Here is a 15,518-nt window from a genome sequence, read left to right on the forward strand (position 1 = left end):
TGTCCTGTTTTTTTGGATGGTAAATACATCCGTCCGGAGTGTCCCTTTAAAAGAAGTTGTCACAGGTTCATAAATGAGTAAAATTGCAAAGTGCTTGTAAAACTCGTGCAGTTTACTCCTTAAGAATTCTCTCCGTTCGCTAGAATAGAGGGATTTTTAGGGTACGTGCACACGCTGCGGAATGATCTGCGGATTTTTCCGCGCAGATTTAGTAAAATCCGCAGCGGATTAGCCTGCGGGTTTGCCCTGCAGTTTATCACCTCTATAATGGAGGAGATGGCAAACCGCAGCGGAATCCGCAGAAAAGAATGACATGTCAATTCTTTCTTCGGATTTGAAACCGCAGCAAAAACTGCGCGGAAAATTCTGCACCGTCTGCACTGCGGTTTTCATTTTCCATTCATTTTAATGGTACTGTACACAGGATTCTGCTGCGGTTCTGCAGGGCCAAATCCGCACCAAATCTGCGCGGAAAAATCTGCAGCATGTGCACACACCCTTAGGGTATGTGCACACGGTGCGGATTCTTCTGCAGTAGATTTGGCCCTGCAGAACTGCATGTGATGTACAGTACCATTTAAGGCTATGTAAAACAAAAACCGCTGTGCACACGCTGCAGATTTTTCCGCGCAGATTTGGTGCGGATTGAAAACTGCAGCATGTCTCTTCTTTTGTGCAGTTCTGCTGCAGTTTTCCACCTGCTCCATTATAGCAATCCGCAGGTGTAAAACTGCAGGGGAAATCCACACAAAAACTGCACTAAATCTGCAGGTAAAACGCAGGTCATTTTACCTGCAGATTTAGCAAAATCTGCGCAAAAAATTCCACAGCAGAATCTGCAACTTGTGCACACAGCCTTAATGTTATAGTGTGCAGCTTTCTATCCTTTTACTGGCCAGTTACCTAGCAAAGGAGCTTGCGGTGCGAGCTGGCTCGATGGTTTGCAGCCTGCCCATGCCGCTCTGAAGATGGCCGATCGCTGGATCCAGCCAGCTTCAGTTCCCCAGCATGTCTGCCACGCTGCAGAGGCAATTCTGTCTCTACTAGCAGATTAGGAGCGCGCACAGTTCAGTCCAGCAGCGCCACCACCAATGCTGCAGGTCTGAACTGTCAATCTTCAGGAAAGAAACGCCCCCAGCAAACCGGGAGGACCAGAGCCATTTTCTCCTGAAGCATGACTGGGGGATTTTTTTTATTTTTTGTGCTCCCCCCCCCCCCCCCCCTTCCTTTTTCCAATAGCAACAACTTTATCATTACTCTGTCCATATGACGGCTCTGTCCGTATGACGGCTCATTATTTTCCAGTTGTAGTTTTGAATGATTTACCTTTATAATGTACTGAAAAACCTGAAAAGAATTCTAAGTTCGGTGAAATTACAAGAGGCGGAAAAAAAACACAACTCCACAATTTAGTTTTGTTTTACGGTGTTAACTGTGTGGTAAAAAATGAATGAACAATATGATTCTTCACGTCAGTATGATAACGCCAGTGCCAAAGATGGATGACGGTTTTTTTTCTTTTTAATCCCATTTTGGGATGCATGTGACATTCAGATTTTTCTTTCCTTGGGTCCTTTTTTTGGGTGGGGGGGGTATAATGTACAGTTTAAAGAACTTTGTGTTTTTAGGCCTTTTTTTTGACATCTTGATACCAGATGATTTTTAAATTCTAACGGAGAATCCCCTTGGGGGACTTTAACCTGCGATCATTTGATCAGGTCACAGAGAGTTGGTGCATCAGTGGCATCAGTCCAATGACTCGGCGATCGACAGCGGCATTCAAATATTAACTTCAGTGATTGAAGCTAGCGCTAGTTGAAGCAGATGCCGGCTGTATAACCCAGGAGGCACATGCCTGGTATGAAGCGAGCCCATGAGCCCTCACAATGCAGCTTTTGGTGACCTGCAATGAATGAATTGACTCATGAACATAATCTTTCTGCCTACAATTGATTGGTGAGAAGTGTGATCCCTTTGGGCTCGGTGTCACTGTAGGTGAATACTGAGCCAGGGCGCAGAACAGGCCTCTGTTCTGTCTTTTTATGAAGGGGTGGTCAATACAACAGAGGCGCCTCCCGCCGGACCTCGCAGCCACAAGTATCTGAGATGAGTTACGGGGCCATTTACTTGTAATGGATCTGGAAATAGGAAGTCTGTGATCAAACCCATACAAGCCGCTGTTTCCATTCCCACCTTGTAGATCCACTGAGAAGATGCTGGACCCATAAGGGCTATATAACCTTCCTGGCCTTGTAGCGCCTAATGCTGTAGTGCTATGGGTCGTAGGGGGATATGGATACGGAAACCCAAAGTATATTTTTTTATTGCCTTATTGGGGGACACAATACCATGGGTGTATGCTGCTGCTAGTAGGCTGACACTATGCAAAAACAAGAAAGTTGGCTCCTCCCCGGCAGTATACACCCACCGACAGATACCAAGTACCTCAGTTTGTGCTTAGTGTCTGTAGGAGGCGGACCGGAATCTCCCCAGATCCGCAGATTAATAACAGGGCTGTGGAGTCGGTAAGCCACAGTTGGGACTCCGACTCCTGGATTTTATCAGGCTCCGACTCCTTCATAAATGGCCAATTCATAACAACAAATTTACTGTTGTAAAATATTAAACATCGTGCTTATTCAGTTTCTCACCATCATATAAGTAATCAGACCACTTAGAGCAAAAACTACATTTATTAGAATACAATTAGAATATAGCAAATATCTTTTATAAACTTTTCTAAACTGTAAGTAAATATGCAATAAACACTTTTATGCAGTTAATAAGACGAAATCTATAAATTTGTCCTCAGAAAAAGTATTGCCTCTGTCAGATCCTCCTTCATGGATGCCCTCAAATCTGATCTAATTATTTTGAGAGCAGAGAACAACCTCTCTACACTAACTTGTGTTTGTGGCAAAGCAGTAACCACTCGGGCAACATCTCTGACAATGTCAGGATACAGAGGAATCGCTTGTTGCACTGTTATTTTTGATGACCGTCAAATTTCTCAATTTCTTTTAGTGCACATGAAAAATTCTGCTGAAATGTACTGGCTGTGTTCCTTGATGGGGATGACTCTTCTATGCGGGAACGCTTTGCACGGTCCTTGTGATACAAATATTTTTTTAAATTAAATTCTTCATCAGTTGATGATGAGGGTGAAGATGTGGCAGGACGACCAAATTCTTCTTGTTCCTCCTGACTGTTCTGCAACCCTTTCATCCTTACTGCTATTTCAAACAGAGCTTCTTTTCCTTTACTTAGCTTTTGATCATCTAGAAGAATCCGATGCATTGGGTCTACATAAACAGCTGCCAAAAGAATGTTATTTTGTAATAGTAGCTCCTCTCTCCGTTTCATTGATGTAGCAATGCCACTTGCAATTAACCCTCCTCTTTGGGACAGGCGAAACATCAGGTTCTTCCACTCCTTTAAGAAAATACCTGGAGTTAAGTCCTCTGCTTGTAATTTTTTAGTCACTGTAAATGGGTGCTCTAGCAATTTTTCCAGCTCAGTCACCTGATTCCACTGACATTCATTTAGCGTCAGTTGAGGGTTAGCCATGTCTACAAGAAAGGTTTTCAGTTCAACCAAGCGCTGAATCATTAAGTAAGTACTGCCCCATCGTGTGGCTTAATCAATAATTGCCCCTTTTCCAGCACGTCTCTTCAAAATTGAGTCAACTTTAGGGGTTCTGGCAACAGTAGCCAATTTTCTCACCTTGCCAATCAGTGCAGCAGCATGTCCTTCTTGCAGACTGTCTCTTATAGCCAGCTGTAGCGTATGCACAACACAGCGCATGTGATGAATGAAAGAACATATTGACACAGTTTCAACAAGATCATCTAAACTATCATGTTGCTGTTCATCTGAAGAAACTTCAGTTTGCTCCTCAGTTACAATACTGTGTTCCTCTATTTCAAACATTTCTGTGTCTGTGGACCCAGAATGTTCTTCTAGCTGCTGGTCACCATCATTACTCTCATTCATTAGCTTAATAGTACTTATCATATTTGAAGCATTGTCAGTTACGACAGAAAGAACTTGCTCTTTTTTAAGTTCATAGTCTTGCAGAACCTTTTCCACCAAGACCTGGAGAAACTCACTGGTGTGGTGAGCTTTGGTGTCTTTTACTGCCAATGTCTTGGTAACTATTTCATTTTTGTCACAAATCGGACATTGATGGCAAAATAGTTCACTCTGTGACGTGTGCAGGCATCCATTTTAAGAAACAGAAAGCGTCCCTTGTGAGTTTTTTTAAGTTCTTCCTTTTGTTTAAAAGCTTCTTCGATTACTAATTTTCTAATACTCTCTCTCTCCAGAGAAACACCAAGCTTGCGGGCCATTTCCCCATTCAGACACATAAAAGCTGGTCGTGAAAATAATGAAATAGGCACACTATCCTTTACAACAAGCTCTATGATCTGTTTTTTAAATGTATCTACTGTCATTGTCACAGTAACTTTGTCACTGACAAAATATCTTGCAACTGATGGCTGCAAAGTTCTCTGCTCCTTTGTTTGGCTGGAAGAGCTGGGCACTGGTTCATTGGTTTGGATGCAGTCTTTCTCATCCACTGCTTTCAGTACTTCTGGATGAAAGCGCTGTAAATGTCTCTTTAGATTAGAAGCTCTGGTAGGAGCATTTTTATCTTTGCCTGAATATGCACTCATCTTGGCTTCACAGAATTTGTTTTCGTCTGGATCATTTGTCATACACTGACAGACATAATGTTTTCTATCTTGAGTGATGGTGAAATGTTCAAATACAGCTGATTTAATGTGATGCTTCTTTGACATTCTCAGGTTTTTAATTCTGCATTCACAATCCAAATGACAATTTTTTTCCTAAAAACAATTGTACAAAATTATTGCCAGGTCGTACAACTGATATAATGGTCAGTAATACTGTTATTATTCCTCATGTACTCACAGTTAACTGATGCAAAGTTTGTTGAAAGGATAATACTTCTTACAGTCTTCCTCTTCTGAGTAGCAGGCAGCTGTGAGATGCTTGGAAGACGCACACCTAGTATGATCTAGTCTAGAGGAGGAGCTTTACTACTAAGAATTTGCAACACATTTTCACTTTCAGTTTCATACATTGTAAGTAGGGGGGTTGGGGCAGCATGAGGTTAACCAAGTATAAGATTAGATAAGGGCAGTGGAGAACAGTGACACACAAGAAGTAAGAAATGTCTCTATCTCCAGCAGAACTGCTTATCACTGTTGTTCATAGTTTGATAGAACATATATATTTGAGTAACATTTATAAAATTCATATGAAAGTTCAATTATGAAATATTAATACATTTTTTTTAAAGCTGGAGTCGGTACATTTCTACCGACTCCGACTCCAACCAAAACTAACTCCGACTCCACAGCCCTGATTAATAACCCCTCTTTTTTTCCTTTAGGTTTATAGTCGAACCTTTTAATTTTGTCTAATTTATTTTTCAGGTTCTCCGTCGGGAAACAGGGTGTAGCTATCACTCTGATTTCCCATATTATGCGGCTGAGCGAGCAGTGTGGTGTCACCCATATCGCAACTCTCAGTACCGCAGGCAGGACCTTTTTCCCTATCACCATTCGGTGCTATGGGCTGACGACAGGTGGCCGGTCCTTGCCAAAACAACTCCTCACCCCTATCCCGGGACAGGGCTGAGAGGAAGACGGCGGTCCCCAGTGGTTACATCCTCGCTCCAAACAAAAGGACGCCATCTTCTGCATGACACGGGTAAGAGGACATCTCCCAGCGGCCTGTCTGCTGGCATGCCCCTGCGATCATCCTCTTCAGGGACGTCAGGTAAGCCCTGAATGATCCCTTAGCCCCGCATGCCTTAGGAAACACAGTGGTCCCCTGTATTTGAATTTCCCGCCTCTTCTCCTCCACTGCAGCCGCGCGCCTCACATCACAGCCGCGCTCATTCATACAGAGGCACAGGGTCACGTCACAATTACCGGGAGTCTACCAGGACATAGGGGGTCTTTTGACAGAGCGGGCGACGCAAGCTCATCTTTATCGGCGCCGCGGACATCAGCATTGAAGCTCGGGCGGGGAGGGAGACTGTTTACACTTTCGCTTTCAGTCGCGCTCCTGTTTTACTCTGGGCGCGCTTTTCTCACTCTGGGCGCGCGTTTCTCGCTCCCATTCTGTCCTATCACAGCTCAACTTTCTTTTTAGAGACGTCAATCTTCCTGTTTTACCGCGCCCCCTCTCTGCCATTTCCCAATCACATACCGGCGCCAAGTCCCGCCCTCCAAGCCCACAGCCAGCTTCCTGCGCTGATTTGGGGACACGTCAGGGTCCGGCTGCTCGTCAGATGCTCGGCGCTTAACGGCAATTTGGCTCTCCTCTGCAGTCCCGGTCTGTTGGTGCAGTCATAAGCTGCATCTTACCTATGCCCAACCCTTCAACGGCTCTGTCTTTCAAGCCCACCGTTACACACTACGCCTGTGCACGCTGTAAAAAGAGGTGGGCGTCAGGTCAGTCATCACCTCTGTACGTTCTACAGTCCTTCAGCTATGTCGGCCTCTCAGGAGCACACCGATTCTCAGGTTGAGGGTACTCCCCCCCCACACCCCTCCCAGAGTGGGCCGTTGCTATGTCTCAGTCGGTCTCTGATCTGACTAAAGTCTCAGTCCCTGGTCCAGGTCCTAGAACGTTTGCCTCAACTATCTACAGCCACCTGGGCACCGACCGCCTCTCAGGGCGAGTTGTCTGCACCTGACCGCGACCTTCAGAGGGATAGGACGAGTAGGATTTCTAGGAAGCATGTTCTGTCTGGCTCGTCTTCCAGTTCGCTGGGCCCGTCTGCTTCACCCAGGTGTCCCTCTCCTTCCTCAGGGGATGACCTTTTAGGTCAGACGACGATCCCCAATCGGGATCTAGTTCAGAAGCAGATAACATATCTAAAACACGGAATACAGTCGATAGTCTTCTCTCGGCTATCTTCCATACCCTGGAAATTAAGCAGGACAAGCCACCTTCTCAGGAATGTTCTGTTCCATTTAATCGAGCAAGGCCTCCATCCCGAACCTTCCCAAACCACAAAGAGTTCGATACTACTCTAACTAAACATTGGGAGCACCCTGAGCAACGCTTCTCAGAACGCAAGTACTTAGATGTCCTGTACCCCTTTGACGTAGATCTGCTCTCCAAATGGACCAAAGCTCCCGAAGTGGATCCTCTCGTCTCTCGCATAGCCTCTAAGACGGTTCTATCCCTCCCAGACGGGGCATCGCTTAAAGATCCCACAGACAGACAGAATCCCTGGCTAAGTCTATCTTTGAGGCATCCGGCGCCTCCCTCTGTCCTATTTTCGCCTCTTCCTGGGTGTCGAAAGTCATTTCAGCTTGGGCAAAAATTCTTCGCAGGGGCATCTTAGAGGCAGCTCCTCAGGACGAGTTGGCAGACCAAATTAAACATGCAGGTAAATACCTTTTAGCCGCCTCCTTGGATTGCGGCTGGGTGCATAGCAAGGGCCAACAGCAACGTAGTAGCCGTACGCCGAGTCCTTTGGTAAGCGACTTTTTTTTAGGTGGTACCCGCATTCCACGACTTTAGCCAATCTGCCATTCCAGGGTTCTAGGCTCTTTGGAGCCAAACTGGATCAAATAATTTCCGATGCCACTGGTGGTAAAAGCACTTCTCTTCCCCAGTCTCGACCAAAACGCTTTTTTAACAGAAAGGGCTTCTGACCGTTTAGGCCTTTTCGCCCCTTCTTATCCACAGACAGATCTACCCAGCAAGATCGGCCTTCCGCCTCTAGAGAGCGAGAGCAGAAAAAAAATCCTACAAACCCGCCCCCCGCTGGAGATCCAGAGGGCAATACTCCAGGTCTTCAGGCTCCCGTTCCGGTAGGTTTTCCTCCAAGTGACGGGTCACCCCCACCTGGAAGTTCTTCCAGGGTGGGAGGCAGACTTTCATTTTTCGTGGACGCTTGGCTGTCTGTTGTCGACGACGCTTAGGTCAGGGAAATCATCGCATCCGGATACAAAATCGAATTTGTTTCACCACCAAAAAGCCGTTTTTTCCTGTCTCGATCTCCAAGTCAGCGGTCCCACATTCCAGGTTTCCGTCAGGCCGTCTCCTCCCTTCTTTCCGCCGGAGTGATTGTTCGCGTTCCCTCAGACGAACGGTTTTCAGGGTTCTACTCAAATCTCTGTAGTCCCGAAAAAAAGACGGCACCTTTCGGCCCATCCTGGACCTCAAATTGCTCAATCGCCATGTAAAGATTCTCCACTTCAAAATGGAGTCACTTCGATCAGTGATGGCCTCAATGGAACCCGGAGAGTTCCTCTGCTCCGTGGACATACGGGATGCCTATCTAAACATCCCAATTTGCTTGCAACATCAGAAATATCTTCGTTTTCCGATTCAGGAAAATCACTACCAGTTCACGGCCCTTCCCTTCGTTCTAGCCTCCGCTCCCCGTGTTTTCATGAAGGTGATGGCTACAGTCATGGCCATCCTTCGTTCCATGGGAATTCTCATCATTCCTTATCTGGATGATCTCTTGATCAAGGGCTCGTCCCGTCAAGACTGTCTTCTAAGTCTTCAGATAACCCTGGATACTCTCTGCCGCCTCGGATGGATAGTCAACAAGAAGTCCATTCTCAACCCCACTCAGCGTCTGACTTATCTGGGCATGGAATTTGACACGAATCTAGCCCGAGTGTTTCTTCCGAGGGAAAAATTTGCGGCTCTGTCCAAGGGAATCTGAGCTCTCAAACGGCCAACGCCCATCCCCCTTCGATCCTGCACGAAAGTTCTGGGGAAGATGGCTGCTTCCATGGAAGCAGTGCCTTTTGCAGTTTCATCTTCGCCCCCTCCAGCTGGCCCTCCTTTCAGCCTGGGACAAAACTACGTTGTCCTTGGACCGCCCCATTCTCCTTCCCAGAGTGAGGCAATCCCTGACTTGGTAGGCAATGCCTGCGTCAGTCCTCCAAGAGAGATCCTTTCTTCCGCTTCAGTGGCAAGTCACCACCACCGATGCCAGCCTACTAGGATGGGGAGCGGTTTTACATCCGAGAACGGCCCAAGGACGTTGGAATCCACAGGAAGCTCTTCTCCCTATCAATCTTCTCGAGATCAGAGCAATCTTCCTGGCCCTTCTTCGCTGGCAACCTCTTCTCGTCGGCAAGCCAATCCGCATTCAGTCGGACAATGCCACGGCTGTGGCGTATATAAATCACCATGGAGGCACACGCAGCAATTAGGTGATGTCAGAAGTGGCCAAGATACTGCGCTGGGCAGAACGTTACGTTCCGGCAATCTCCGCCGTTCACATTCCAGGGGTGGAGAATTGGGCAGCCGACTTTCTGAGTCGTCAAGGCCTAGCGTCAGGCGAATGGGCTCTTCATCCCACAGTATTCGATCAGATATGCCAGCGCTGGGGCTCTCCGGATGTCGATCTCATGGCATCTCGGAGGAACCACAAAGTTCCGCGCTTCGTGGCCAGGTCCAGGGACCCTCTAGCCGTCGCTTGCGACGCCCTGGTAATTCCGTGGTCCCAGTTCCAACTTCCTTATCTGTTTCCGCCTCTTGCCTTGATCCCACGAGTGGTCAAAAAGTTGAAATCGGAAGGCGTACCGGTGATTCTAGTGGCGCCAGACTGGCCAAGACGTCCTTGGTACGCGGAGCTGGTGAACATGCTCGCGGACGTTCCCTGGAGGCTTCCAGACCTTCTCTCGCAAGGACACCTTTACCACGTGAATTCTCAGTCTCTGAGTTTAACGGCATGGCCGTTGAGGCCGTGATCCTGAAAGAATCAGGTCTGTCCAGCCAGGTTATTCAGACTATGATCAGAGCCAGAAAGCCAGCCTCTTCCAGCATTTACCACAGGTACTGGAAGGCGTTTTTCCGATGGTGCGACGATAAGGGAGTCTTTCCAATGTCCTTTTCCATTCCATCCATACTTGGTTTTCTCCAGTCTGGGTTGAATGCGGGTCTGTCACTCAGTACCCTCAAGGGCCAGGTCTCCGCTCTATCTGTCCTCTTCCAAAGAGAGCTCGCCTCCTTACCACAGGTTAAGACCTTCCTCCAAGGGGTTGCACATGTGGCCCCTCCTCATCATTCACCGATAGACCCGTGGGATCTCAATCTCGTTCTTAGCGCTCTTCAAAAGGCGCCGTTCGAGCCTATCCAGGACATCTCTCCTCTCTTGGAAGATAACCTTCTTGATTGCCATTACATCCATCAGAAGAGTTTCCGAATTGGTGGCCTTAATAATATAATAATAATCTTTATTTTTATATAGCGCTAACCTATTCCGCAGCGCTTTACAGTTTGCACACATTATCACTGTCCCCGATGGGGCTCACAATCTAAATTCATGTCGTTCCCCTTACCTGATTCTCCATCAGGATAAGGTTGTACTCAGGCCTGTTCCTTCTTTTCTTCCAAAGGTGGTATCCTCTTTTCACATCAGTGAGGATATTGTGCTCCCATTTTTTTGTCCTGCTCCTTCTCACCCTCTTGAGAAGTCACTCCACAAACTGGACGTTGTTCGAGCCTTGCATGTCTATCTCGCTAGGACCGCTTCATTTCGACAGTCCGATTCCTTACTGGTCATCTCTGAAGGTCGCCGGAAAGGACTTCCGGCATCCAAATCCACGATTGCTCGCTGGATTCGTTCTACCATTCTGGAAGCATACCGACTTCAGGAAAAACGGCCCCCTCCAGGAGTGAGAGCTCACTCCACCCGGGCTGAGGCAGCCTCGTGGACCGTTCGACACCAGGCTTCGGCCTTGCAAATTTGCAGGGTTGCGACCTGGTCGTCTTTGCACACGTTTGCGAGGTTCTACAGGGTTCATACCCAGGCCTCGTCTGATGCAGTCGTTGGTAGGAAGGTCCTGCAGGCGGCGGTGGCGCACTGGCCGACCTAAGCTCTTCCTGTTCTTTCATTCCTTATTGCTGTTCCCGCCCTTGGGACTGCTTTGGAACATCCCATGGTATTCTGTGCCCCCCCAATAAGGCGATAAAGAAAGATGGATTTTTGGTTCTTACCGTAAAATCTTTCTTGGAGCCTTCATTGGGGAACACAGCACCCTCCCTGTTTAAGTTGTACCGTGTTGGGTCTTTGAGTCCCTTGTTGGATTGGTACATATGTTTAGAGATTTCGTTGCTTCTCCTACTGCTTTCTCACCAACTGAGGTACTTGGTATCTGTCGGTGGGTGTATACTGCCGGGGAGGAGCCAACTTTCTTGTTTTTGCATAGTGTCAGCCTCCTAGCAGCAGCAGCATACACCCATGGTATTCTGTGTCCCCCAATGAAGGCTCCAAGAAAGAGATCTTACGGTAAGAACCAAAAATCCATCTTTTATATTCATTTACTTCACACTTGAATATGAGCTGTTTTCTGTTATCATCCATTTTGGGCTTAGAGGGTTTCTGTTGATCTCACATATCTTGATCCAGTCCCAAAGATAGATTGTATAGGGGCAAAGGCAGGGATCTCCGTACCCACGGTGCGGTCTCCTAGGTCTGAGAGTCTGCTTTTGGGCCCTTGGCTGCCAGAGTCTTCGCACCCAGACATCCCCATGAACCAGGCGCTGTGGAAGTGATGCCTCATATGCCGGCTAGTGTGCGGCTGAGCAATATGCCCAGTCCTCCAGAGGATCGGTGATTACTGCTTGCCAAAAAATATATACATACAATTTCTTGTCATTCTAAATGGAGAAAAAAAATTATATTTTATACCAAACGGTCCTAATCTTTTTTTGGCCTTTTTGTAAATTTTTGACACATACATCTGTAATTTTTCAGAGTCTGCCTGGTACTATGATATAGAAAGAAAAACAATGTTTTTATATTTATTTATTTTTTTAAATCGGCTGCAAAAAATGTGTACGGTACAACGGCTTAAAACAGGAGCAGAAACAACCAAGTAATGAAAAGGTGGGAAAAAAAACCCGTAGTGCCTCATTAAGCCCACACTGACCTGTTCATTAAGGGGTTAAGTGACTAGCATGATCAATAATTGCTGATCTGTTTGCAGTGCCTCCAGAAGCCATGGCGGCTGCTGTGACTACTTCTACCTCCTGCCAAAAGTACATTAGCCCCCTTCCTTTGTACTAGGAATATTACAGCTCCCGCAGGAGGACACGTTCCCACTGTCTACTTTAATGATCTCTCTAAAGTTGTCAGGCTTGTGATTGCCATCTGCATGAGAAAACTCCCTGCCGCTGCCGAGCTCCTGCATTACAGGCAATGTTTCTGTATGAAGCCGCGGCGGACGTGGCGCTGTGTCACGTGGCGACTCTTATAATATTGGGGCATTCAGGAAAAGAGAAAAGTGATGAAGTAAAAACTATGAAGGAACTGCATTGATCTGTTGGGAAGGAATGCAATCCAGATGAATATTTGTCATGGTTTCTTCACTCCTTTTGATGAAAACCTGCACAGAGAATCGTCTCGTAGCAGAGTGACACACGCTGAGGTGGGAAATCCACTTATACTCCGTAATAAGACCGTGTACATCTAATGTAGCGCCACTCCGCAGTGCCACCCGACACATTATTCTCTGTATTAGTACGCCGTGCCTCCCTGGTGGTTTGTGTGAAGTCTCAGAAGTGGAAGGGTGCCACGGTGTGTGTATATTATATACAGTGTGTGTGTGTGTGTGTGTGTGTGTGTGTGTGTGTGTGTGTGTGTGTGTGTGTGTGTGTGTGTGTGTGTGTGTGTGTGTGTGTATGTATATATTACTTTTTTTTTTTTTTTTTTTTTTCACGGCGTAGGATGGGGGAGTCGCAGAAGCGAGTGTTTCAGTCTTACGTCGACCGATTACTGAAGCTCATAGAGTTCAACGTTGCTGCAGAGGAAGGTAAATGGAAAGATGTCTGTCTCCATTTTTAAAGGGACCATGCCTCGTGTCATAAATTTGTTTTGTTTTTTCCTGGTGTAAATGTTGCTGTTCTCCTGAATCCGGCATTACTTTTCTGTTCTTGCACCTCTCCGTTCCTGACATATTCCACCCTCTTCCCTGTTTGTAAATCTAGCTTCGTTGGACAAATGGGCGAGGTTCTCATCTCTACTCTGCGGGCATCATCTACTTGAGAACCACACCCACTTGTCTGTAGTCAAGAGGAGACCGTTTTGGACAACCCCTAGATATTATAGATGCTTCTTGGTCCATTTTCTTTGTTCGTCGTCTTTTTCTCATCCACAGATTTTATCCAGGTTGCTCATAGTTTTGAATCGTCGAGGAAGAGATGGCTGCAGGCGGAGAAGGAGCTGAGGGACAAACGGGAGACTCTGCTGCGATGCGAGATCGAGCGCTCGGCGCTTCAGGTGAAGCTGAAGCACGCCCGCAATCAGGTGGACGTGGAAATGAAGAGACGTCAAAGAGCGGAGACCGATCTGCAGATGGTGGTAACGATGGATAAACTCCTTGCTACACTGTGACGTTGCTTGGCATTTATAGCACTTGATCCCGTTCATTGCTGCAGGAGGGACGGCTGCTGTTGCGCAGTTCTCCCACTGGTGATGGCTTCACCCACTACATTGTTAGCGGCAGATATGGACAGGAAAGTGTGTAGAATCTGCAGCCTCTAATAATGTGTTTTATAACAGGAGCGGCAGATGCATCTGATTGGGGAACTTATCCAGAGTGACGGTCAGAACACGGTGCCCCTTAGCGACTCTGTCCTGGCGATCTTTGGTGGAGGCCGAACCAATGCTGCAGCCCATGGGGTTGGAAGCAGGTATGGTATATGTACTGGGCAGCTTACAGACGTCCGGAGGGCAGTCAGAACATATGGAAACACAAAGCATTACGTCATTCAATGGGAACTGTATATCTGTATGCAGGAGCTCATGAGTGTCTGAGTGGCGGCTGGGGGTTATTTATTATTTCAATCTCTTATTCAGTAGTTTCAGGCTCTAGCCCATATAAAGATTAACCAGACATTGACCCATCTTTTGATTGTATCTACTAACCGTTTTATATCTGTAGAACAAAATGCCCTCGTATCGTCCTACAAGGATCCTTCAATTTGACAGGATGGGTATTTACCTGTCTGATCCTGCTGGAGACCAGCAGTGTTAGGGTCCCGACACACTTAGCGACGCACCAGCGATCCCAACAACGATGCGACATGGTCAGGATCGCTGGTGCGTCGCTACATGATCGCTGGTGAGCTGTCAAATAGGCAGACTCACCAGCAATTAGGACCAGCGACCACGCTGGTATCCAGGGTAAACAGCGGGTAACTAAGGCTGGTTTCACATTTGCGTTTTTTAGCGCTGGAAAAAAACGCATACCTGCGCATGCGTTTTTTCCCCTATATTTAACATGGGTGCGCATACCTGCGCGCTTGTAAGCGCATGTATGCGATTTTCATGCGCTGCGTTTTTTTGGGGTGTGCGTTGGTATTTTCCAGACGCAGCATGTTGCATTTTTTGGCCCTGCAAAAAAGCGCATGCGCACATATGCGCACGTTTTGCGCTAAAAATGGCCATTATAGCCTATGGATGCGCATATGTGCGCACTGGCATGCTCATGTATGCGTTTTTTTGCATATGCGTTTTTTTTTTTTTAACCATGGAATTTAGGGGTTTGGGTTAGAGTTAGGGTTAGTTAAGGGGGGTTAGGGTCAGGGTCAGGGTTAGGGTTGGGGTTTGGGTCAGGGTTAGGGTTAAGTATGGTTTGGTTAAGGGTTAGGGTCAGGGTTAGGGTCAGGATTAGGGTTAAGTATGGTTTTGTTAAGGGTTAGGGTCAGGGTTAGGGTCAGGGTTAGGGTTGGGGTCAGGGTTAGGGTCAGGGTTAGGGTTAAGTATGGTTTTGTTAAGGGTTAGGGTCAGGGTTAGGGTCAGGATTAGGGTTAAGTATGGTTTTGTTAAGGGTTAGGGTCAGGGTTAGGGTTAGGGTCAGGGTTAGTAAAGTCATGGTTTGGGTAGTGTGAGGGGCCACCTAAAAATGTTGGAAAAAAACGCAAACGCGGTAAAAACGCACTAAAAACGCATACAAAAGCATAAAAACGCTGCGTTTTTTTCATGCATGCTCATAAAAATGCTTGAAAAAAACGCAGCAGTTGTATGCTTATGTATGCGTTTTTTCAATGCGTTTTTTTGCGGGAAAAACGCGCTGCAAAAAAAAGCAAGTGTGAAACTAGCCTCAGCGCGCGGCGCTTAGTTACCCGCTGTTTACCTAGGAAACCAGCTCCCAGCACGCGCACGCTGGTATCCAGGGTACACAGCGGGTAACTAAGCACTGTGCGCGCTTAGTTACCCGCTGTTTACCCTGGATACCAGCTCCCAGCGTCTGCTTACAGCGCTGGGAGCTCGCTGATCGTTGGTCTCACGCTGCCACAAGCAGCGTGCTGGCCAGCGGGAGACCAACAATCAAAAAATGGCCCAGGACATTCCTGCACAATCAGCGATGCCCGGCCAGGGGGGTCCGGCCGCTGATGCGTGCCACACACAACGATTTCGCTAGCGATCTCGCTTAGTGTGAAGTACCTCTTAGAAATAGTGTTCAGTGTCCCAGTGACTTTCTACACCACCTTTTCCA

At 47.2% G+C, this 15,518-nt stretch overlaps 1 protein-coding gene across 1 annotated transcript in view; it reads left to right on the plus strand.

Annotated features, from left to right (window-relative positions):
* LOC141049232 (rac GTPase-activating protein 1-like) overlaps positions 1-15,518 on the plus strand; it is a 57,534-nt gene that overhangs the window by 6,065 nt on the left and 35,951 nt on the right. The window contains exons 2-4 of the mRNA XM_073545443.1: positions 12,745-12,830; positions 13,176-13,378; positions 13,580-13,710. Of these exons, the coding sequence (XP_073401544.1) occupies positions 12,745-12,830; positions 13,176-13,378; positions 13,580-13,710 (420 nt within the window). The remainder of the gene's footprint in view (positions 1-12,744; positions 12,831-13,175; positions 13,379-13,579; positions 13,711-15,518) is intronic.

Source organism: Dendrobates tinctorius, unplaced genomic scaffold (assembly GCF_039654945.1).
Source record: "Dendrobates tinctorius isolate UK_male_01 unplaced genomic scaffold, ASM3965494v1 ptg000143l, whole genome shotgun sequence".
Classification (NCBI taxonomy): Eukaryota; Metazoa; Chordata; class Amphibia; order Anura; family Dendrobatidae; genus Dendrobates; species Dendrobates tinctorius.